The sequence below is a fragment of the Microchirus variegatus genome (assembly GCF_963457635.1).
Source record: "Microchirus variegatus genome assembly, chromosome: 9".
NCBI classification, from domain to species: domain Eukaryota; kingdom Metazoa; phylum Chordata; class Actinopteri; order Pleuronectiformes; family Soleidae; genus Microchirus; species Microchirus variegatus.
In genome coordinates, this window is record NC_139810.1 from 11,713,949 (window position 1) to 11,740,286 (window position 26,338).

Genomic DNA, 26,338 nt, shown 5'->3' on the forward strand with positions numbered 1-26,338 from the left:
AACACAGCTCTGTTAATACTGGAGTGGAACCTTTTATTAATGTTACTAAATCCTGTGTTTGTCCTACTATTTCATTTAAAGGAATATCTGCCGGAAAAAAATGTCTATTACGCCAGGTTTATTCAAGACATGCTTGAGCTTTACATACACATGTTGCATGAGTTAAACTCATTGACAGCTCGCTAATATATAAGACTGGCTTTAAGTCGCATCACTTCATTCCAAATTCCAGTGATCACACATCAATGATGACAGAAAAAACAACAGAGCTGGTGGTGCCCTGAAACTTTTGCACAGCACAGTACATTTATGTACCTTCTTATACCCGTTTGGTATCCCCAATTTGTCTCGTCTTTGTTTAGTCAGTCACAATCCTTTCCAGCGAGGCACACAGTCGACTCAGCCTGTCATAATTAACAATGTAACAGATACACAGGCAAAAACCAATTATAACACTGCCCACATATCAAATTAAGCATGTCTAATTCTGGCTCTCTAACACACCTTTTCTGTTGTATTTCAACGCAGTTATTCTACCCACTCAATTAAATGTGATTTAAAACTAATTATTTGATTTGCAGTGAAGCACGTACCAGGCACACCATAGGTTGTTTCACAGGTCGCAGTGGGTGTAAATGTTAATTGTTTTTCATCTTTATCTTGCCTCATTTGATAAGACACCTTGTTTTTCTCCTGGGAATATATATATATATATTTTTGTCTCCATAATGATTTTTACTTTTGTTTGGTTGTGATCGGTTCGTTAGTTGGTTTGAACAAAACCCAGAGACATTGCAGTCGCCATTTCGCCATGCATTTTTAATTTTTATGTCTTTGAATTTCAGAGACTACAGCTGTCTCCATCATTCTCGTTTACAGTTTCCATGGTTACAGAGATTGTTCTCTCCTATCGCACATTGAGTGTAAAATGCACAGTTTACCTGCTCTCTCTCTCTCTCTGTCCCACTGTGTGCTCTGCAGTAATTATTTTGAACTGGACCACATACTCTCATACTAACACACTCTGTGTTTATAAGTGTTTATCTTATGACACCAGATTAATAGGGACTATTTCTTTAACCAGCAGCTAAACAAAGTTTAGATGGATTCGAAATCAGCTGTGGTGTTTTATTCAAAGGGTTTAATTTTCCAAACATACTGTTTATTTTTGGTTTCAAGGGTTGACCTCTCTAATTGGTTTACTTTATGGTGATTGTCAGTTAGTGGATTTAATTACATTAGCAGGTTTTTGTGTGGAGATACTATATATATACAAGTGATAACATGGGAAGCTTACAATGGCAAGATAAGGTGTTTGGCTTTAGAAAGATAAATAGCTAAAAATATATTTGGAGGGAGCAGACAAAACATTGCAAATAAAAAAAAGCTGGTAGATGGAGAACATAGAAAGTAAATCATTTACTAATCAGCAGCAAACTACAATGCATCAACCCACATATGCTTAAGACTTTGTATTTGCATAGGTTGATTTGTCCATCTTTCACTTTACATTTTGGATTTTATTTAACAAAAACATTTGTCATGACTATATTCAAAGAAATAAAACAACATTGGTCCACAAGGTTTTCCATGTTGACAAATGTAGCTCCGCCAATCAGAGCTGAAGCTATTCTAATTGTGATCACACACGTATGACAGGTCTTTACAAATGGCATCACAAAGTGGCCAAGCTGGCTGTGACAAAAAGGGATTTTTTTTTTGTTGTTTTTTTTGTTTTAGGCTATTAAACGCTTCACTATGTCCATCTGCTGTGTGTCCATGTCCCCAGTGGTGCTGACCAGGTAGTGTTCAATGGGGTTTTGGAGCATTTTAGCTGAAAACAGCTGCTTACTGCAGGTGAGAATAAAGTGAGAGAGAGCCAATAACAGTGAGTTAAATTAATGCCTGTTTTAATTCACTTTTTCGAAGAAAAAAAATCTAAAAATAGATGCTATAAATTTTATGTCGAGTACTTCATTATAGAGTGTTTTTTGTTTTTGCTTTCTCCTGGGAGCTAATGTGCACTTTGACTTCATGATGATTTTTTTATGGTTTGTTTCATTTATTTGTTCTGATCAATAAAAATGTTAACAAGTCAGAGTCAGATTTACAGTATCCATTAAAATGATGAATTGGATTTGACAGCCTGGTCCATTATTTAGATTTTTACGTACCGATGTACATCAGTTGTTTTCATGTTGTTATTTGTTTAACATCATTACAGGTTTTTCAGACCACATTATCTTGCTACAAGGGAAGATTAAATGAGAACATTACTATTTCCTAGCACTCCATTCCTAATTCTCTCTGTCTATCTGTGTGTCTGTGTATTTTGTAGGTCTCGCAATACAGACCCAGTGTGTCTTGGCCTGCAGGCTCAGATTTTGTCCTGCTATAAGGACAACAGAGACCAGACCTTGAGGTGTTCAGAACTGGCCAAAGCATACATGCAGTGTATCAATGCTGCAAAGAAGGTAAGAGGAATTTTTGTATGGAAGCAAATGTGTCTCATATTCCAAATTAAAATGCATCAACCAAAATGCTTTTTCATTTTGAAATATTGATTATTCATTTTATTTATGAGTCAAAAATACAGCTGCATTTTGAAAATGAAAAAGCATGTATGATAATGCATTTTATAATAGGAATATGAGACACATTTGCTTCAATATTTTTTTATAATTTTTTTAGATTTTGATTAGCACGGAATATCTAAGTCTTAAAATATATCTTGTACAAAACAGAAATTGTAATTAGTCTGTCAACACCACAGTAACACTGGAAATAAGCCGAAGATCAAAACTAAAATGAAAGGTGTTATCGCCTTGGTATCACATAATTTTACACTTGAGAAAGTGAGATGTCATTGTGAACATTGTGGTAAATAGGTAAATACAATGAGATTCAAATCATTCTTTGAGATACAATAAATTAATTTCACAGTGATTGTGTGGAACTGTACATTAGCCGAGTTCTTCAGTACTATCTTGTTTTTCTACCAATGCTAAAAAATGACACCTTTTTCAAGGAAAACTCAATATGGGTTGCTATAAAATAAATATTCAGTTGATATTTGCCTGGCCACTGCAGTCATTTGGTGCTTTAGTTCTAGCTTTAAGTGCTTTTACAAGCACAGCATAATGTAAAGAATTACCCATCTATCTTCTGCAGTAAAGATGGACGTTTGCCACTGGTGCATGTGTCCTCTATTACCTTCTGAACTAATGAAAAGAGACTCTTAATTGCAAAACAAGAAGTTTTTCATTTGATATCAAGTAAACAAGAGAGGGTCATTCAGTCACAGCTAGTGTTAATGTTTGCAATATCATCTTTAGAATTTTAAGAGGGTGGGAAAGCAAAACGCTTGCAATGAAGACTGTGTTTGACTGTAAATAAAATTATACATTTGGTCCTGTTTAAAGTGCTTTTCTTAGTGTTTGTTTGCATTTTTTAAGTTCAAAGCCTCATCCTTCCAACTTTGTCAGTGTCATATGTGGTTTGAAATAATAATTAATTTGAAAATCTATGGAAGGCACTATTTATCATTATAAATCACAATCTCGTAATTTCAGACTGGAAATTTAAACTTTATCCTAACAATGAATTAAACTGTGTTGTTAGAATTTAACTGGCAAATGTTGAGCAATTAAACTTTCACAAAAGGCATTTAAAGCAGTAAAATACGGAAAATAATGCAAACAACACAAATAAACATTCTATGGCTTTTATGGAGGCAAATAAATCCAGCGCTTAAGCACATAGTCATTAGCACAGCTGAAGTAAGTTATGCTAAAAGAGAGTGAGCAAAAATATCCAGTTAGCTTTTGTACACGCTGGTAAAATGGTGTCTTGTGTGTTGCTTTGAATGTTTGTATGTTTTCAAAACACATTTCATTTCTTGCGGCTCTTGGTGACATCGCGTGGTAGTTAGCAGCTAGTTAGCATGTCTAGCCTCTGTAGCTTACCCATGCCACATTATGTGTAGCTAACTGATTAATACACTTGGTATAAAAATAGTTTATATGTGGGGGTTTTTAAGTTAAGCAGCACAGTGTTTCTGTGCTCATAAAAGTGTCACTATGTGGAAATTAAAGGGCGTGAAAAAACATCACTATCACTATATAAAATGTGCAGCTAAGTGCTGTCAAACGATTAAAATATTTAATCGCATTAATGTCATAGTTAACTCGCGATTCATTGCAATTAATTGCACATTTTTGTGTGTGCGTGTGTGTGCTGTAGACGTTTGTGTACTGTGTGTTGCGTGTGACGTCAGAGAGGTGCGTAGGTGAAGCAGGAAGTAACGTGAATAGTGTCTTTACATTCAGTTATTCCTCTTATTGTAAGAGCCGCACAATAATAAGAGAGGCGGTGTATCACCACGCAGTGCTGTGAATAAACAAGTGCTGTTCTTCAACGCAGACGAAGGCCAGTGGTTTAATGTGTTGTTGCCGTAACAAGCTAATCCGAGCTGAAGGAGCTAGCGGTCTTCACACGGAGAAGCGCATATCGCTCGCCATCCACTCAAAGCGTAACGTTTAAGACTACTCCTTGGCCAGCTCACGCAGTGTGTCTGTTGTTTTGTTTCCTGACTAGCTAGATCCAGTGTGGTGTTGTAGTTTTTCTAACGTTATCAGTTGCTGCTACAGCATGTGAAAAAAAACGTTTACAACGTTTGCTCTGCCAAAAAGAGCGTTAATCTTAATGCTTAATGTTAACTTTTTGGCAGAAAAGGGGAAAAAACAATTCACAAACTTAAAAACCAGTTTAATCCGCTGCCTGGAGGTCTGAGGAAACACAGCATATCCTTTTACCGTAAATTAGACACAGCACACAGCACAGTACTGTTTCGCAGTACAGTTTCATGTTCGACCTAACTGATAAATTTGATCTAAAGAACTCACAGAAGAACCACAACTTATGTAGGCTCTCATTTCTATATTGCCTTTATAGTTTATTTTTCAGCACTCCACATTTCCACTTAGGTGGACCTACTGCTGTAATAATATTACAAAAGCAAAGATAAGTTCCTCAATTATGTATGTCAATGCAACAATTTGTAAGTTATGAATTCCGAACAAGTTTGGAGAGAAAATTGGTGGAAGAGGATTATGGAGTTAAGTTTTACTTCCAAACTTCGTACAGTAAACGGTGTAGCTGCTCATCATGCACCCAAACTGCGAATTATTCTACCTCATGCTGCCGTCTGCTCAAATCTCCTCTGCTTGCTCAGGGGCACTGAGGCTTCCCCTGACAGACAATAATACAGCATGTGATAATTAGCTCATATGAAACTTGATCCTTCTTTTTGTGTGTGTGCGTGCGCGTGCGTATGTGTGTTTATGGACTGTTCGCAGCATCTAAGACTTTGTATCTGCATAGTATTACAACACCTCGACACCATCGTACATGTGTATACCGTTTGACCCTTGGATGAGCTCTGGTATTTCTGAACCTGTGTGTTGTTTTGTGTGTGTGTGCACGCGCTCGCCAATGCATGCCTTAGAGAAAAAAAATATTTCGTTCTCATATTAGCTGGTGTGAGATAACGAGGAGTGAAGAGCCTTTGAAGACTGTCTTTAAAAGAGCACAGCAGATCATACACACTCTCTCTCTCTCTCTCTTTCTCTCTCTCTCTCTCTCTCTCTCTTTCTCTCTCTCTCTCTCTCTTTCTCTCTCTCTCTCTCTCTCTCTCTCACACGCGTGTCTGTGCGAACAGCTTGCTACAGTATATTGCAGTCTGCTTTAACCTACACATCAAGGTCTTTGCCTCTGATTGGCCCCCAAGGCATCTCCCTGACTTTCATCCCATCAATTTTAAAGTTTATAAAGTTCTTCCTCCATTTTCTGTCTTTAGAAGCTGTCACAGTTAGTTTGGTTACCACTGATAACTTTTTTTTTTCTTTCTTCCTTGAAGTAAAAGGCTGCAAAGGCTGTAAATAAGACTGAACGATTAAAAGAAAATTCAAAGGTGTGCCTCCGCCAACAAATCCGGCTCTCCTCCTGCATTATGTTTGTGTCACTGTCAGCAGATCACGTTACACTTTGGCTGCAAAGATAACTGATACTTTGCTAAAATAAGTTGGTTATTGACTTAACTAATGATTTTTTTGCCAAAGTGTCCCACACATCATCGACATTCTACAGTAATGACCACTCTTTTCGCTGTCAGCATGGCAGGCAAGAGCAGTGTAGTCACTGACTAGCCAACAGTAGGGAAGGTGGGGGGCGACAATACAGTGCACTGTTGATGCTTCTCTTCGGTTTAATGAGATGTTTGCTCTGAGCCTGAGAAAATTCTGTGATTCTTTTCATGTTATTAACACAGGCAGTTTGTGAGTGATGCTTTTTCTGTATTTTGAATGAAAGCTTTAATCCTTTCCAAAATGTTTTAATGTATTAAGGCAGTACGGCTAATTTAAATCATTAAAGTTAAGAATATGAACTACGCTATATAAGAAAGTCTCTGGGAACAAAAGACCTTTCATCACTGATCTTTTGAACAAAAGGTTTTTATTTGCTACTGAGCCCAGTGTAGTTCTTGTTTTGTCTGTCCAGTCTCACAGAAGCGTCTGTGATGTGTTTTGATCAGTGTCACAGTCGGTCAGGGGACAGGCCGGCACGGGAAAGCTCTCGCCCCTGCTGGGTTACACTACCTTCGCCGTGTGTGTATGTGTTTTTGATGGCAAATAAGGGGAGGATCCCACAGAGCCTGCAGAGGCAGAGCAGACAAACTCTCATCGTTATTCTGTGGGTGGCAGAGCCTGACGAGGGCGCTGCCACATGGAACACACTGTCCAGTCCTTTGGGATGCTCTAGTCATTTATCTGCACTCTCTGATGCAAACACACATACTGTATCTGCACCAGGTGGGAGTCAGAAGTCATTTGGTGCCAGATTCTCAGACATAATCTGTTTCTGGTGCTGATCAGTGTTAGAATCTCTGCTATTAAAGAAAGTCTGCACAGAGATAGAGAATTGACTGTATATGAGTGAAAATACTCAAATGGAGAGGAAAAGGTCCATTCACAAATCCATGTGGATGCAGTTTTTCTGCTTCAGTAAGGCCAAATACAGGTGTCTTTTAACCAGATCCGTGCTGTGGAGTACAGACATTGCACATTTAGGTCTAATACTCAGGGTGTTGCTCCTAAAGTTAAAAGCAGTCCGTCAGACTGAAGATTGAGATGATGAATCATAGCCAGACAGAGAGGGAGGATGAGTCAGGGTCAGAGTGAAAACCTGAATATTTCTCCGTATGTTCCTTTTCCTTAGTGGCAAGTTTCTAGTTAAAATGTAAATGTCACGTGTTGTTGTTTTTTTGTTAAATGTATTTCATTCTTTTTCAACAGCATGTCGTACTCTAAGCTTTTTCTTTGAATAATCATTGAAGAACTCATTTCTGTTTCTCCTTCACTGCTCTCAGCTCATATGTGGAAAGCAGAGTTGGCTAACCTACTTCAAAAATCACAGGGGTTTGGCAATGTCCACTTGATGGAATTTATATCATCAATTATGCACAGACAATTAAATTACTGCATGTTGGGGGGTTGGTGATACTGTAATGTCTGTTTCGCATTGGTTATGAACCATCTGCCCAACACTAAGCATCACTATGTGCACTGCATGTCCATGTGATAAACGCTCCGTCAGCTGTCAGCAGTCATGCAGCAGAGATGACCCAAGGTGCACTGTATGGTTTCACTACTGACCTATGACCTGAACTCGTTCTATTACAATTTATTATGTGAAAATCTATTGTTTTGAGTAAATTAATAATCAAAGATTCCGAACTGTGAGTCTTTCAGGAAAAGTATGAGAACCGGTGTGTGCAGGGCCGTTTGAAGGAATTTGGGGGCCCCAAGCAAAATGCACATGTAGGCCCCCCCCCTTCCTTTGGGGGGCACCACAGACACGCAAAGCCAACCACTGCATATCCATACAGTTTAAGTTCACCCACACTTCATATAAATACAAAATACTGCTGTTGCATATACTGTGCATAGGATTTGAACATTTTGAACATTTGCAAAAAAAAACACCACCGTACCATAATCCAATATACATAATAAAAAGTGCTAACTAAATCCAACATACTTAAAAACACACACACACACACACACACACACACACACACACACACACACACACACACACACACACACACACACACACACACACCACACACACACACACACACACACTGCCGTCTTATGCAGAAAAATGATGCATTGTTCAGAAACAACCTATAAAGAGTGCAGGTTGTTTAGTAGGACTGCCAACGAATATTCTATATACAAATATATATTCAAATAGGTTTTAAAAACAGATATTCGGTGGTGAAAATTAATATTCGAATGTGGAAAAACACATCCGCACACCCGTGGCGCTGCTGTCTGCTTTAGTGCGCGCACTGCAGGTAGACATTTTATTAATGTTAATATATTTGTTTCTATCACTGAATGAAGCCTGTCATATTTGGGACAAGAGTCAGGACCTTAAATTGTTTGCACAAAACTCTTGATCAGCACTCAGCATTTGTTTATTGTTTATTTAAACCAGTCAATGTCACTGGGCGACATGGGATCTAAATACCGACATGACCTCCTCTGAGTCAGGCTTGCACATGCACTGCACTGGATTGTATTGAGAGGTGTTTGCAATATTCTGTGCCTCATCATTTATGCATTGGGGGTGGGTTGCTGTGTGCTGTTTCTTTGTGTGTTAGCATGACTACTTCTGGATAGCCCACTAGAAGATAAGGGGGGGGGGGGAGAAAATAGTTTCATCAAGTTTTGATAAGTCCACTGGAAAGAAAACCTGTATTGACAACACTGACACCCTGATAATAAATCTGTATCTGCTGCTGATCTGAACGCACACTGACTTTCACAAAGCCAGTGAATCACAGCAGTATAAAGCCCAATATTGATTTTCCTTTTTTTTATTTCTTCCTTACCTTCAGTCTTACTCTTGATTGAACAGGAGTCATGTCAGTACAAATACAATATAGACGAACATAACTGAAGAAAATACAAAGAGAAGGCTGAGGACAAAGGTTTGTATTGAAGAACAAAAATGCTGCTGATATACACATTTGTAAAGGCTTTTAGATGGAGGTGGTAGATTTGAAAGCCTGATAGATAAATAAATGCAAAGGCCTTGAGAAGTGTTGGACACAAAAAGAAAAAAAACACACAGGAGAAAGTATGAGCGCTTCAAAACCTGGCAAGAGACATTTGAAAAAAGAAAATAATGAGGTCTAACGCTAAATTAAATGTCAAGAAACAGAAGCTGACAATTTGTTTAAGTGGAACAAAAGACCTTCTCTTCACAGCCATCAGCCACATCATTAAAATACATAATGACTTTAAATTTTGTCTGGTAATGTCTAACCATCTTGAGTGTCATTTAAAACTAAAATGTAATGTACAGGGTTTTGTTTTTCTAAGGCTTCATAGTTTGACAAAGTCAAAAACAAACTGATTAGCCCTAACATTAAAAAACTGTTACCTGTTGTAATGATACCAGGTGCAGCAGCTTTAAGTACAGAAGGCAGAGGTGCAATGGTGATAAATAAATGAACTCTAATCTCTCATTGCAGACATGTTAGTCACAGTGATGCATCGCTGAGTGCGTGAGTGAGGAAATGATATTGTCTCGGTGTTAGAGAGAGCGAGATATTAACACACAGTTCACTCTCTTCAGCCACAGGCAGAAGTTGTCGGATGTTATTGGATAAACATGTACAATGATGATAGAAATAATTGACACAAATTGTTGCTGGAGACTTTTATTTGATTGCGTCAATCATCAGTCGCTATTTCAGATTTAGTTTCACTACATTTTGCCCTCCACACATCACGTCACGCCATAGAATGCCACACAACAGCAGCATTAACATCACGGTGCATCTCAAGAATAGAACCTGAGAGGCCTCTGTTGTCAAGGAGGCAGTGACAAACAGGATTAATGAGCTGCTGTAATCTGGCATCTTTCGACTAAAGTGGACCCGTCTGAGGTGTGTAGAATTGTGTAGGGTTACGCTGTAGCAGCCGGGTATAATTTCCCAGAGATTTATCAAAAAGTAAACACAGACAGCTGTGTGTAATGGCACTGCACTCTTGACACAGCACTTCTTAAATCAGAGGCTGCAGATTTATCAACAATGCCTACTCCGCTGTCTTCAGACGGCTGTGGGTTTTTAATGAACTGAGGGAGGAGCTTTTCATACAGTGGCAAGCTGCTGTGAACAACAGCGAACAAATACTGATTTACACATGTAATGTGGCTGATTTACTGATCTGTTCATCTCTGACAATCATTAAATCCGTCAGTGACATCCCCTCTACGTTCTTCCCAAAGCGACACAATGCAGGATTTCAAATTATTCAAATAAAGATTATTTTGGCGCTACATTGCTTTAAAGGTCACATAGAGTGGTCCTTTTACATATAGTTATGGAGGTCTACTTACATATATTAACTTGTTTTTATGGTCAAAAACCTCGTAGTTGCTGTAAACGAGCCCATAGAAATCTGTCTTTTCTGACGCTCTTCATCAGTCGAGATATTTCAGAGTGAACTTTCACCCACAGAAGACAGAGGCTTGTGATTGGCCAGTACTATTCAGCACACCCGCTCTCAGAAGCGCAGCTCCCCCCTCTGGAACGGTGGATGCACTGCTCCTCATTATCAAAACATTGTTTTAACAGTGTTTAAAAATAGCTTCTTCACGACTCCCCGCCGCAGTCCCTTTTATGACTTTGACCTGGAGTCACAAGACACTGTCGCTCGTGAAACACCTCCACAACGGACGTTATTCTTCTTCTGCGGTTCAATGTACGCAACCGGATGTGCCCGGACGAGTGCCCGGAGCAGGACGATCTGCTGTTCAGGAGAACCGATGTTTACGTAACTATTAAGGGATTTTCAGAGATCTCGTTGAGCCCCGAGATTACATTAAACACAGCGTTCTCAGCAATGGCTGAACTGTTTGTTTCGAACCTTCAGGGCTTCATAAACAAGGTAATGACGCAGATACACACCAAAAAAACAGCGTTAATAGGAACTTCCGGTCGAGTTCCACTTTAAAAACAGGGTGAAGATAGCACCTCTGTGAAAGCCTGAGCACATCTCCTGTATTCGCACTATGTAACTTCTGGTTTCGGGTCCATGTCACAAAAAGGAATACATTGAATTTTGCCATTGAATAAGCACAAACTTGTACCATGTGGGTTCAGATATATTACTTTAAACTCCGAAAAAACTCCACTGACGTGTTAAAACCAAAATGAACGGCTGTGCAAATTCAAATTCCGAGCTTCAAGTTGTCCTTCAACCAATCACACATCTTACGTTATGTTATTCCCGCCGCAAGGGGAAAAAAAGCTTGCAGATTTTCAAGCGTAAGCTACCAGCTATATTTTCATTCAGAACGGGCATTAGCAAATGGCTGAAAAAGCCAGAAACTACTCCGTTTGCATCCCCGGAACCTGGCAGCAGCCGAGGAGCACCTGCCGGCAGCCGCTGCAAGAGTTTTCTTGTATCATCACGGTTTTTGAGCTGTCGCAAAAACAATGCCCTGGTTTAAAAAAAAAAAAGAAACCAGAGTAAAAAAAGAGAAGAAGTAAATGTAGTGTAAATGTGTGTCGTCAAGGAAAGAATGGCAGAGATAGAGCGAGAGGCATTTATGGAGGAATGGTTAGAGATGCACAGAGGAAGAAAGTGCATAGAGAGAAAGAGAAAGAAATGACAGGCCGCTCAGCCGTCAGCACTAATGAAGAAGAATGAGGAGCTGGAGCTGCTTACTGGACCTGCTATTGACCACACACCACACACACGGAAAGAGAAAAAAATCACACCCACACTCTCTAAATATCCACTCCTCAAATGACACATTTGACACATTTATGGATGCTCCATATTCATCTCATTGCTGTTCTCTTGTAGATTTCTTTAAATTCTCAATTTTATTATCAGTTCTGAAAAGAAAAAAAAAACCTCACACCAACTTTCTAAATGAATGCAGTTGCTTTCAAAATGCAGAACTTTTCTACAAGATCATGCACCACTGAGAAGAAAGCACTTCTTTTAAAACTGTCCCACGACTCTGTGCTTTATCCACTCTGAGTTTATGAGTATGGGAATTAAACTTTAAAATTAATAGCTGTAGTTATTTTTTATTTATAAGGTGACATGCGTTCTGGATACAATTTTTCAGATTCTCTTTTTCTTGTTCGCTTCTAGTTGTGACTGCATACAGAGTGTGTTTGGGGGGGGGGCCTTTAAATATTCCTTGAACCTTTTTTTTCCAACCCCAGCTCAGTGTTTTTGCACAGTTCGGAAAATAAATGGATTTGATTTACCACAAAGTGATTACAAATTGGTTCTGAATTCAGGAATACTGTATTTCTTGATTGTATAGATTCAGAGATGTGATTGTAGACTGGTAGTTTCAGCTACATTTGACCGTATTAGACTTTTATGGAACTCTAAAAACAACTGTGCTCGCAGCATGTGAAAGGTTATGATTGATGTGGTGTAAAAGAGGCGCTGCTTTATACAATCCCTCCAGGATTTGGCAAAAATTTAGCCGAGTTTTGTCCAACCTTCCCAATCACCGCAGCTTTGACCAATGACTGTAGTGGCTCTTGGGACTGAACAATGCACTTGACACAGGGATATGCTGCATTCAACTGCTCCTCTCTCCTCTCCACATATAATCTCACCACAACTGGGGAATTTTGACTGCGAGGCTCCACCGCTCGTCAAAAGTTGAAGCAGTGAATCGGACACACAAAAACCCATTTTTCTCATCCTGCCACTGCTGTTGTGATGTTTTAATGTAAATACAGATTTTTGAAGTGAGACTAAGTGCAGCTTTTGCTCACAGATTGCTGTGCGTGTCACACACAGGCTGTCAACAACAACATTGAACTAGTTATTCTTTCAAGGCGAAGTTGAGATAGTTTGGTGACATGCAGAGGAAGGGAGAGTGTTATAGTGGACAAAGGATGATGAAGATGGAGATGCCGGGCAGGGGGGAAGAGAAGAACACCACAGGGAAGGTTCATGGGTGTTATGAAGGAGGACATGGGGACAGTTGGTGAGCTAGACGAGGACACGGGATAGGGAAAGATGGAGGCAGATGATCCATTGTGGCGACCCCTTTTTTCATCGATGATATCCATAACATCATGGAGCCAAGCCTTTTTATTTTACATTATAAGAAGGAAATCTTTACTGTTTTGCAAATTTATTACAAAAAACCCCACTGGAACATGCAATGCAACGTTGCAATAATGACAAAAACAGCTCACAAAATCCTGGGAGGACTGATTAAACATTGTGTGTAAATAGGGGTGAATGAATAAAAGGCAAAACGGTAGTGTCGAGCACTTTTAGTGGTCATCAAGACAAGAAAGGCAATGTATCTATACAGATTAGCTGTATACATACTGACTATATGTGTGTGTTTTTGGTTTCAACTGGTCGAGCACTGCTTGATGTGCTTATTCTGGCTTCTGTAACATGTAAACATACACTCACACATTTTTAAACACCAGACACGCAACAATCACTGCAAGTTTACTTCCATCATAGCTCAGTGTTTGTAGAAAGTTTTTGTCAGTTGGTTTATCTGAATGTATTTTCGTCAGTTTCTGTTGGGGCTTTTTTTTTCTTTTTTTGTTATCCATCTTTAATGAAATCTTCCTTCATCTGTCAGTTTTGCTTTTCCGTACCTGCTTTCTTCAAACCAGACCTTTCATCTAGCTTCTGTGTCTGACTGAAGCTCTTTTTTCCCTCCATTTCTGTGTCCACTTCACTCTGTCTCTCTTGTTATATTCTCCCTTGCCTCCTACCTGTTGCTTTTTTCTTTACCATTTATTTTCTTTGCCTTGCCCTTTTTTCTCTCTCTCGCTCTCCTTGCTTTTGCAGTTGACTCATTGATTTCATTACCATACTGTTGGTGATTGTTCCCTCCGTCAAACCATTATATTGATCATTGTCGAGCTGATCACAACCAGTCACCACCAAGCATCATTATCCGCTCTGACTCCTTCTTGTTGTTGTGGGTCTTGTATTGTGTTCTCTGTGTCTTTGTTTGTTGTTTTTCTTTAATGTAGCTATTCAAAACCTCTGTAAAATAACAGCCCTACATTCTGATGTTTTGGTGGTGAATCATGCTTCTCTTTTCCTTTTCTTTCCCTCAGACTAAGTGTTGGGGGGGGTGGGGGGTTGACTGAGGACTTCAGAATAAAACTATTGCAAAACTTTGATAAAGTATCAAAGGTACACTTTCCTTACAGCACTAAAGTTTTACTGCCGGATATGAAAGTGAGCAGTTTTCATCGTTTGTCAAGCATTTCAGGCAGATGTGCAGTTGAGTGTGAATCCTAAATCACAACGCTTTTGTCATATCTGCACACTACACAGGTTATGTCCATGACTTGTGTACATCTATTTGTATGTTCACTCTATTGTTTCGCTGCTGTCTGTCGATGGTCTCCTGTAACTTTTGACAGACATTCGTAATGTAACTCAAAAAAAGGCATACAGACCGGCAGTGTGTGTCACTTCAGTTTCTGATTTATCTCTCACAGAAAACATGACGTGACAAAGAGAGAGAAAGTGAGAGATAGAGATAATCTGCCCTCACCCTATATGATTATTACAGATGATAAAATATAATGTTTATGTTTTTCATGTATTCAGATTCAGGCTCGACACTAAAAAGATGTCAGATTTATGTAATTATTCCTGGTAGAGTGTCAGTAACATTATTAAAAAGCACCACGTGTGCAGTGTTTTAACGCTCTAATCTGTTCACATGGGCACTAAAATAAAAAAAATTAAAAATTAAAAATATGGAATGCAGCAGCGAATCACATGCCAACCATCCAGTGTGATCCAGGGGTAACCGTGTAGGTCAATAGCCCCCAACATTCAGTATAATTAAAGGTTATTTTGAAGTGTATCAGCACTCATGGAATGTGTCTCGTCCTGTTGTATAATGTTGGGAAAAAAAAGGGTTAGAAATACCAATAAATAAAGTAAAGATTACCAGGCTAAAGATATTTTTCAGAGCTATTTTCCTCTGAATGGGAACACAATTAAGTAAAGTTTGATCATCACCAAATGAGAGCTGACATTACTGAGAATTAAAGGGCCCGTATTGTGCAAAATCACCTTTTTAATAATTTTAGTACTCAGGGGGCCATACCAGTCCCCAAAATGTGAAAAAAACAAAACTCAGTCATGTTTTAGTGGTTCCACTTAGTGTAAGTATAGGCGATAAAACATGCGATGTTTAAACCTCCCGCGGAATTATGACATAGCGAGCATTTCACCGTGAATGTTGGCACCCCGCAGGCAGAGTACTTCACAGCTCCACCGTAGCTCCTCCTTGTTCCTGTGAAATACGAGAGTGCAGGCGAGGGAGGAAGAGTGGCTGAACAGCGGAGTGCAGTGTTTTACACAAACTTCCAGCCTCAGAGGATTTGTGTGTCCAGTGGATATATTTTATTTATGAAAAAAATGTTCACAAGCTTCACAAGCCCTTTGTTGTTGATCGTGTATGTAAATTCCTATGCTAGAAAAACACCTTGAACGCACCCATTACGTGCTGCTGCAGTTAGCGAGTGACATGTGTGAATCAATGATATGAAGAGCACGCATGTGAAAGCACTGCAGAAAGATGTAGATGTTGTCCTACATTTCTTCTCAACCAAAGGCTGCCTTTCTGTCGTGTTTCCACGTTCTCTCCTCATTATTGATCCACACGTCACTTGCAGCTGCAGTAACACTGGTGCATTCTAGGTGTTTTTCTAGCATAGGAATTTACATACACGCCGCGCCACGCTGCGCATTCATCGTTTTTCTTCGATTCCAATGTTTTTATGATCGCGAGAAGCCAAAATCGTGGTCACGCTATGCATTACGGTGAAACGCAGTAACAACGGGTAAACAGACATTACTATGGGGTATATGGAACGGGGGTTGGGACGACGGTGCATGACAATAGGTGATAAGTGGCGACAGTATGGCTGTGGATAGTAAGTTAGATCGACACTCCCCTGGAAGCAGTGGGTGTGTGTTTACCTGGGTCTCATTCACATGTAAATGACCAGGCACAAAACCGAGCATTCTGAAAAGGGCTGTTTTGGCAGGGTTATTGAACATCATCCTTGTGATATTTTGACTAAAGCATGACACAGATATGTTCATTAGGGCATCAGGAACTAGTTTAACTTGGGGTAATATGTATAATAGGTATAATATGGGCTCTTTAAAAAACGTTGGCTGATGTTTTAAATTAAATGACAATTAAGCTAATTTTCCCAGACTTCCTTTAAAAAAAATCATGGGAATGAAAAAGTACCAACTCTTGTGAGATATCCATCCATTATCTTTACCTCTTAGTCTTCAAGGCTCACAATGGGAGCTGGAGCCACTCTGAGCAGTTGAGTAGATACAACCGTCCTGACAGTGTCTACTGTACCTTGGTTTTGTAACAGCCTGTTTGCTGCTGCTGTGGGTTGCCCTTTTGTATGCGTATTATACTTTTTTGTATGTGGCTGCTGTTCTGCCCATCAAAGCCACTGTTACATGCTGGACTTTATTTGTACTTTCCACCTCTCTGTCTGCCCCGTCCTTTCTCTCCTATACTTCCATTTCCCTGTCTTTTGTTGCTCTGCGGTGTTCGATCGAACTGCACATCAAGCCAAATCTCATGCTTCTGTTTTCTCTTTCATCTGCCTCGATGGCCCTCAGATGCCTTTAAAGCTTTCGATGCGTGGGGAAGGGGTCGAGGGCGTGCAGACATGGAGTGACGGGGTAGAAGGTGAAGGTACTCGCAACTGCTGTCTGCAGGAGGCATTTTTATCAGCTTTTGTACCACTTGGTAGGTTTACCATGACCTTTTTGAGCGCCATCATGCCCGTCTGCTTGCGCCACCAGACCCCCTCCCAGTTCTTTTCTTTCTGCCTTCTCTGATGGGGGTCTCACTCTCTATCATTATTCAACAAAATCCTGCATTGTGCTCCATTGAAAGCAACCTCAGCTGCATAAGCAGTTGACGCTCAAGATTTTTATTTATTTTTTTCTCTGGGTGCATTTCTTCATCTGTTTCTTCGCGCACCCAGGAGGATTTTGTGAAAGAAAGACCACCAGCTGGGGTAAGAGTGGACAATAACAGGGCTTTTAGGTGTGTTTTATTCTGGCTTTTGTTGCTTCAAAGCAGCCTCAACCTTATCGGAACAGTCCGCTTTGTACCAGTCTCTTTTTTTGTCCCACTGTCACTCAATCCATGTCTCTCTCCACTTCCTTTTTTCTGTTTCTGAGTTGAAGTCTACCACTCTTTTGTGATTGCTCTTGCACCCTGTACTCCCAGAAGCCATCAATGATTTTGTCATTATTATTCTGTCTTTTTTGTAAATAAAAAAAAAAATACAGTTGTTTCATTGTTTGCTCCTTTAGCTATGTTGACAAGTTCACTTTGATGTGGAACTTTGAAAACTTGTGTCCTACATTTGCTCACCATTCTTTGTCTCATAAACGTGCTGTACAAGAACTATGATGAATGAAGTTACTATTTGAAGTGCCTTCTTTATCTAACCTCCTAGTTGATGTATCTCAACGTTTTGCCATGCAGCTGGCCTATAGGTTTTATATATTATTATATGTTGTACTGTTTACCTGATCAATTTACATTAACCTGGGTTCACGATGTGCAGTGAGTGTAGATTGTTGCCCACTGCTTTGAGCTGTGAGGTATGCTCCAGTCTATCAAAAATCAACTCTTGTCAAGGAAGGGTGAACTTTTTAGTAACCTTCCAAAACTAAGATCATACAGCTAAAGATATTTCAGAATTTTCCCAAATAAAAATAAGGTTTCAATCCGGTCAGGTATCAACACTCTACAAAGCTGCAGTTTGGGCAGTAAAAACCTACAGGAAGCAACAGAGCAAGCATTAAGTTAGATACCTCTAATATTATATTAGTACTTGTGAAACATTTTGGTTTGTTATGAAACTGTGGTTGGACAAATTACAATAGGATGCATTGTGATAGTCCCAACTTTAAAATTTCACAGCCCATTTTAAGTTCTGAAAATCCAAAAACCTTAAACCACAATTGTAATCAATAAAGGACTGTAGAATCAAGTGTTTTGTACCAATTAAGCCCCCAAGGGGGGACACCCTCTAAAAAAATCCTAGCTAAAAGCCTGTTGTGAATATTAAAACCATACATTTGACCACAGTCAAACATTCAAGAAAGAAATGGGACTCCCTCTTCCTCAAATGGGATCAAATATTTGGGTATTTTGGAGTTGAAATAGAAACAAATAGAGTAATCATTAGAAGAAATGGTGGGCAGCATATTATCTGGGTAAACTGAAATGTACTTACTTCATGGAGACAATCTTTGCAGAACATGTTCTCGTCCGCATCCCTCTTTATTTCTCAGCAGTAGAGTGGTCAGGTCAATCAACCACAGAGCCTCAGTCTATCACCTGGGAGTTCTCATTGCCTGCCAGTCATCAAATGAAATGGATTTCCAATTGATTCAAGGCTCCCATGTCAGGCCAGGTAAAATGAAGGCCAGCCATACTTCTGCTGTTCTTCTACCTCTCCTGACTTTCTGCTTGTTATTTGTTTCTCTCACCATGTTTTTTACTCTGTTTGGCACCCTGTCCCTCTGCTGTCTCTACTCACCTCACGCGGTCTCCTATGTGCCAGCATGAGCCACATGAAATGAAAATAGGCTCATTGCAAAAAGCCTCAAGTACCAATGCACTATCTGAGAGTCAGTGTGGTGCTTTGATGGAACTTCAATTAAAGCAACAGGTGGAGAATCTATTATTATGGTAGTGTGTGAGTGTATGAGGTGTTTCCAGTTGTCTTAAATACAACAGTAGGGCACAGATAGGAGATGCTGATTACTTGTATTGTTCATGCCATGGTCAGAAAGACCACTTATCATTTTTTAACTTTCATTTTTGTGAGTTTACTTAAAGTTAAGTGAGAGAAGGCTCCCCAAAAATATTCCAACAAACATGCAATAGTGCAGTGAATGCTATGATGAGCGTTAGCCTAATGAGAAATTAAGGCACTTTCCCCTGGGCTTCAGTTCACCAATATTTTGATAAAAGATTTATCATAAACGTTGCTTAGATGTGAGGATGCACTGCTTTTCTCCTTATTTGCTTGGAAATTCATCATCTGTCTTGCTTGAAAATATAGTGCTTATATAATCTATATGTATATTTATTATGTGTTTTTTGTTCGTAGAAGTTGAGTAGCTGATTATGTGGGTGACCTGAAGTGAACTTTGACAGTGAAAACAAATATAACTACTGCACTTTTTTTTCCTACTTAAATGACCTTTGTAGTGCTTCATGAACAAGTTCTTCATGAAGTTGTTGTTTTCACAAGATTGATTGACTAAAAGATGCAGACAAACACATTAAATGTTAACAAGACAAATCAAATCACCAGTGCAATTGCAATTATACCAGTGCAAGCTGAGTTTGAACACTCCTCTTTTTTCTCTGGAGTCTAACTCGTGTCATTAGATGTTTGAAAGCAGGGGATGTTTGTCCACTTGTCATGAAGAGCTGTGAAAGTTAAAATAGCGTTTACGTTGGCATAAATGTTAGGGTTTAATAAAAACAAATATATCTTATTATTGTTTTAAAAGAGAGCCACACATCGGTGGTAAGCGAACAAGACCCAGTCTGAACAAGGGCTTTTGTGCTTGGAGTTTGCATGTTCTCCCCATGTTTGCGTGCGTTTTCTCCACGTTCTCCAGTTTTCTCCCACTGTCCACAAACATGTAGAGGTTAATCGGACACCTTTAGGTCTTTGTGTGATGTCCCTGCGATGGACTGGAGACCTGTACAGGGTGTGTCAGCTGGGATTGGCTCCAGTGACCCGTGACCCTCCTGTACAGGATAAAGTTCTTGACAATGGATGAATGGATGGATGCTTTAAATTAAAAGCCATTTTCATAGCCTTAGAATGACCATTTTATGTGTACTTCATGCAAGGGCGACCCTGGTATACTTCCGCGCACACTGAGATTTTGGAACCATGCCCAAAAGAGTGTGTTGGGTGAGCATGGACGGCGCATGCACAAACTGAATTTCGAAAAGAGAATTAAGCCCTGCTCACAAAGCAGAAAAAAACATTTAGACAACAGAAGAAGTAGTCGCCAAGGATAGTAATCCGAGCCTCGACCTGTCGACCCTCACCCCGGCTCACAGCGCAACTCCCCTGCTCGACCAACCTTTCAGCTGATGAGCTGCTCGAACCAGAGGTGTCCGAGGCAGCCGTAGTATCGTTCTCTTCTTCTTTGGTAGGAATGTGTCCTATTTCCAGCATCCAGACTTGTACTCTATGGACCTTGGACTGACTTTTCACAAGACAAGCACATGTCCACTCTTTCTTTGAACACTCAACAGAAATGTCTCGCTTTAACATGTGTGGAATTGAGAGTATAGGAAATAAGATGGAGCGAGGAACTGGGGACAAAGAAAAATGTATTATAGAAAAGTGAATTGGAGAACCGATGATATAATGGTGCACGATGCAGAAGAGAATAGGAAAGTGGGAGGTGAGGAGAGGAAACCAGAGGGATGAGATGAGAGGACAGGAGAGGGGAGCCATATTGATTTCACTGCTCTGTGAATCTCTCAGTGGTTTAAATGGTTTGAGTTTCACAGCTGGAGTGATTCCTGCAGTGCTTGGAGGAGATAACCCATCCAACTCACACACTCACACACACACACATGCATATAGATACACGACATACTATACTGTACATGCGCACAAACAAAATTGTCTACCTGCTGGTTTTGGGTCAATGTTCCCTTGGATGTCAGTCAGTTTAGCTCATTGCATGGTTCCACATGGGCGACAGGAGCTACACTGGAGCTTCACTGCATGGAACCAGTGGTCATTCTAAAGCCTTGCCCCTGTCAATGCTCAGCCTCTAAAGCCAAGCAGGGATTACCCTGATTGATTTTTTTTTTTTTTTTTTTTTTTGTTATTGACTGGGGAAATAAAAGGGAATCAACAATCATATTTCATTTATGATGGTTGCAGCAATAGGGAGAGTGGTTGTATTGAATATTTCCTTACAACCAGCTCAGTCTTAAAATTCGGAAAAAACAAAAATAAGATAAGATGTGAAGATGTGCCAAATATTTTTCTTGATTGCAATTAATTGCATTTTCATCACATGTTCATAAGTGTATTAATTTTGCAATTAATTTGATAATTTGAAATCTAAGCCTGCAATCAGCCTGTGACATGTAAACAGTCTAGCCAGATACAGGCAAAGTGACTCGGTGACAGAGAGAAGCGACAGAGCTTGCATCTTTCAGCTTCATTTATTAATTGATGTCACTTCTTCTTTTTCTCAAAGTTGCATTGTCTTCGAGTTGTGTTTTCAGTACGCCACACAATCATCATCAGATGTTTTTAATCTGATGATCAGAGCGAGCAGCTCAAACACAGTGTGTGCGGGAATATGCTACACACAATTAATTACTCCCATAATTAATTACCATTGCACATAAAAGCTGACAGGCCGACTGAGAAGTGAGAACATGTATTTGGATTAATTATGAAAATGTAGCAGTTAGGGATGGGTATTTCAAGCAATAAATATTAATTGTAAATCACTGGGGATTATTGTGTTACAAGTATTTGTAACACAACACTAGGCTGCAGCCATAATTCAAAATACAAATGGACCTAACAAACCTTTCTGCGTGTAGGTGAAGTTTTCCAGGTCAGGTCTCCTTTGTAATCGGCATTTAATCATTACTAGAAACCATTGTATTGACTCTTTCTCTGAAGGTCAGTTGTCGACTCTGAAACATGTCATGTTCACTCTGAGCTCAATAAATATTCTGTTGAAACCATTTAAATTACAAGGGTCTGTATATCGGCCAGGTCTGCCATTACTGCCGTTTCACAATGTTAGCCTTTAAAATCAGGTTGTCTTTAAGTTACACTATTTGAATATGTTTGTAAATAGGAGTAAATTCAATCCCCAAGGACTGCAGCATTTTTTGCAGATACAAACGTCTTTATGTCATTGACCTGAATCTACTGTTAAGTGGTTTACAGGTAATTAATTCACATCACAGGAGGCAAAAATGGTGAATACACACAGAATGTGATAAGTTTATCAGTATTTTTCAAATAACAATAAAACATGAGGTTGTGATTATGACTAAATGTATTACATTATTAAGCTTCTCAGTGTTTCATTTACAGTTGTCCATATAGTCATTGTTTTATTTCTGTCATTTTTCTATATTTGTAGATTAATTTAGCATCATAAATATGCTTTTATTGTGAATTATGCATCATTCCGTAGACTTTTGCTTTTCTGTGAAATATCATGATGAATGAATGTCTTTATTGGGAAAAGTTGATGGAACATTACTGTATTTTTATCATTTTAAGTTCATGTTGCTCACCCCCGACTGAACATGTTTTTTTTTTTTCTCTCTTGACCAGACTAGATGTTCATTGGTTATTTAAGTTCAATAACTTGCATGATGAAAAATGCTGTTGGAGCAAAACCCCCAGATGCCAAACGGACAACCTATACCAGGGGTTCTCAAAGTTTTGATACCTGAGGGCCAATTTAGGAACCCAACATTGGACTGAGGGCCACCAAAGGAAAAAAACAGAAAGAAATCCCATTTGTAATAATTTTATTGACCAGATTGCAGTTCTACAGTTAACACTTATTGGTCTGTATCCAGTAATGTCCAATAAACATTTAACAAGCTTAGTAGTTCATTGCGGGCCGCAAAATGTTTTCTGCGGGCCGCCATTGGCCTGCGGGCCGCACTTTGAGAACCAATGACCTATTCACATCAGGATAATAAAGAATAATCAATAAGGTCAAATAATGAACAGATGAATTAGTTGTTTTGTACATTATTAGTGAAAATGTATATATTATATACATTAAATATATGAGGGTCTCCTTCAGTAGACTCAAAGTGGAACTTTGCAAGTCGCTTTTTGGCCTTTTTCCTCTTTGGAGCTCCCCCTACAGTTTCGGAATACATATTTTTACGACTCTATTATAATTCATTCATTCACTGTCTACCATTTAATCCTCACTCACTCTTGTAAAAACTTGTCACTGACGCGTAACCCCTCTCCTGGCCATGTGCATTTGTTTTCAACGGAGATGGCGAGCCATGGAGCCGCATGCTTCTGTGTTTTTCATTCTTGCCGTGTCTGGCTCAGAATAAAGAAAAATGTATGAATGACTGAAGCAGTTAAATTAGGGTCAAAATACTGCATAGTTTCGCTTTAACATTGCACCCCCATCGTGACAGAAGTACACCAGCGTCAGAACGTACCACCAATAAAAGAACTTTCACTTTCAGAACTCAATACTCAAAACCCATAATGGCTAAAGCCCAAACTTTGTGAGCAGTAAAGTGAGAAGGTTAACTATTTTCTAGGTCAAGGGGGAACAGTCCCATAAAATTCTTAACAACAAAGGCCAAACACAGGCTGCATCAACAGTGAGGAACAACAAACATAAGCGGAGAATAATAAAGAGTGAAACTCATCGCTCTTGTGTAGTTGCACTTGGTTGTCGTACGGAAAAGCAGCAAATTACGGCCACGTGACGTGGTCAACAAGATCTCTCCTCTCAATTACTGAGTTAATCTCCGTTATTACCAGAAATGACCTTTTCATTGTTGGTCAGTAAAGGCAGGAGTAGTATGTGTAAAACATGGAATTTCGGTGCTCCTAAAAGCATCTCAAAGGTCACAGGGGTGTGACAGGAGTTCAAATGGACTAACATCACTTCCTTCTTCTTTCTCTTTTTTTTCTTGTCTTATAGAATCTGCTGGTCAATCATGGATGAAGAGTGGGAGGAAAAGGGTAAAACACTTACTCGACGGAGGCTTTACTTTGGCACTAAGAGCGACTCTCTCCTGGTTTGAATTCTGAAAGTTGACTTGCTGCTGGCATGTCTTGTTTTTAAAAAACTTTGCTATTTATCCGCTATATAATCTGTTGAAGTTGCTTCACAATTCTGCACTGCTACATTTACAGGGAGCTTTTGTATATTAGGTTCATGGTCTGAGTCGATGCACTTTCACTTTAGTGAGAAAGCTGTATAGATGCATTCAGGGTCACTCCTTTATCAGCTGAAGGGAACACAGCTTTCATCCAAACCTGCTGCTTTTTCTACGGCTGAAAACAAAGACAAGCATACCTGGTTTGAGCTGAATTGGAGTCCATAGTGACCGTCCTTGCTCTGATCTCTGACTGAAAGAACTTTATTTGCTTTTAAGTTTTGTTTTACAGCGTTATGAACAAGTTCATTCAGACCTATAATATGTTATTAGATTTTTTTTTATTTTTTTTTTTTAAATCAGCCATTTATCATCTCGTTTATATGCATACATTAAATTCACATTTTAATATTCTGTAAAGATTTAATTTCAACTAACTGATTAATTGATCCCTCAGGGGACGTCGTAGCACCTTAATTTCATTTTAGACCACCTTTCAAACTAAAATGACACTGCCTCGCAAAAAAAGAATTCATGCTACTTACTATGTTGTTACTATGACACTATTTTAAGACAGACTGATTATTTAACAAACCTTTATTTTACGTGGATATTAAAATTAAATTTAAAGTGTCTATTACGAATGAGACAGGATTAGAATTTCCAGCACCACACATTACATTACATGTATTTTAGCTGACGCTTTTATCCAAAGCGACTTACATTGATCACTTCACACGTCTGTGAAAGGCAAGTAGCATTAAGGGCCCACACTGGGTATTACCTGACCTGCTCTGACAGGGATATGAACCCCAGCCCTCAATACCAAGGTCCGTGGACTATACCACTGAGCTATACCATCACAACAGATGCAGTTGAAACAAATACATTTTTAAAAGTGGTCACTTGATGTTACATGCTCCATCTACACTAAACAAAAACATAATACCAGTGTCAGTAGCCAGGTTTGCCAGGTCACCACAGGAATGAAGTGAATATGTGGAATTGATTCATTAAGATAAACTGCTGCTTCATGTGTTCTTATCCCCCTGATGGTCATTTCTTTCACATACAGTATGTTTAATTGTTCACTTGCTAAATTTGTCCCCATTGCATTCAGTTGCGTTTCTATTTCTTCAGTGTGAAAATTCTCCGCTCTGTAAAGTCAATTTCTCTCTTTTTTTTTTTTTTATTTGGAGTGATTTTTTCTTCTTCTGCATTTCAACTCAGGTTTTTTTTATGTAGAAATAATGATGCAATTAAAAACATCTAAATGGAAATGCAAAACCAAACACAGAACACACTGTCACTGGGAATTGGGGGGGAGAAAATATTAAGTGATGGAATTGGTGGTATTAAACCTTGTTGATGTGTTCTTGAATAAAATGTGTGGAGTGCTGTATATTGTGTCTCCTGCCAGTGTTTTCCCTAATGTCAAACATTTATATAAAAAAAAAAAACGGGTTTAATTGAGGGCTAGATTTGGTTTTGCTTCTCATCCTCACTCAAGTCATGGTTAGTAGCAAAACATATCTAAAAAGAAACAACTAATATTTAAATTATTCCACTTTTTAGCTCTCAGAAAACCATGACAGACATGTTCCAAGAAGTCACCCTGTTTGTTGTCTTGGAGCACATGAGAGCAAAATGGTCTTCTGCAGACTTATACCCATGTACCGTGACTCCTTGTGGGCCTGTACCTAAAAATAATACCACAATGTTTTAATATATTCTTTTAAACTGTGAAAATGGCTGACTGCAGTCATTGACAACACAAAACATTTGTGTTGTGCCTAATGAGGTTGCACAGTTATTGTATTATGTTAGCCCCATGCTCATGCTAATCGTAGCCTCGCTACCTTAACTTTGGAAACAGGTTCGCCAAGTTAGCCCAGCCTCTTCACTCCCACCTCCCTGCTCCAGACAGCGCAGCTACTGCTGATGAGCCGCTGCCTGCCTGGTGGAGCGTGATAAATCAGTGAAAGTGCATCATGATAAAGCAGCGAAAAATTAAAATTACTCCCAAAAATTTGGAAATCAAGGATGCACACCATCGGGCCATGCTCAACCCATATTCAAAGCCTTAGGGCGATCTGACTAATGGTCAGCGAGATATGCCCATCACAGACAGGCACACAGACGCAACTTGCTTTATAGATGGATGATTGGGAACCCCAGAAAAGCTAGCAAAAACCAAAGCTCCACCCCACACAATAATTAGAAGTCACCTTTAGTTCAACTGGGAAATTAAGCTCCATTTTCACTC

The 26,338-nt window shown here is 39.3% G+C and overlaps 1 protein-coding gene across 1 annotated transcript in view; it reads left to right on the forward strand.

Annotated features, from left to right (window-relative positions):
• Positions 1–25,409, forward strand: part of LOC310932111 (MICOS complex subunit mic25a-like) — a 72,292-nt gene extending 46,883 nt beyond the window's left edge. Inside the window, exons 7-8 of the mRNA XM_083895397.1 lie at positions 2,339–2,474; positions 23,895–25,409. Of these exons, the coding sequence (XP_083751523.1) occupies positions 2,339–2,474; positions 23,895–23,918 (160 nt within the window). The 3' untranslated portion in view covers positions 23,919–25,409. The remainder of the gene's footprint in view (positions 1–2,338; positions 2,475–23,894) is intronic.
• Positions 25,410–26,338: the final 929 nt, after the last annotated feature.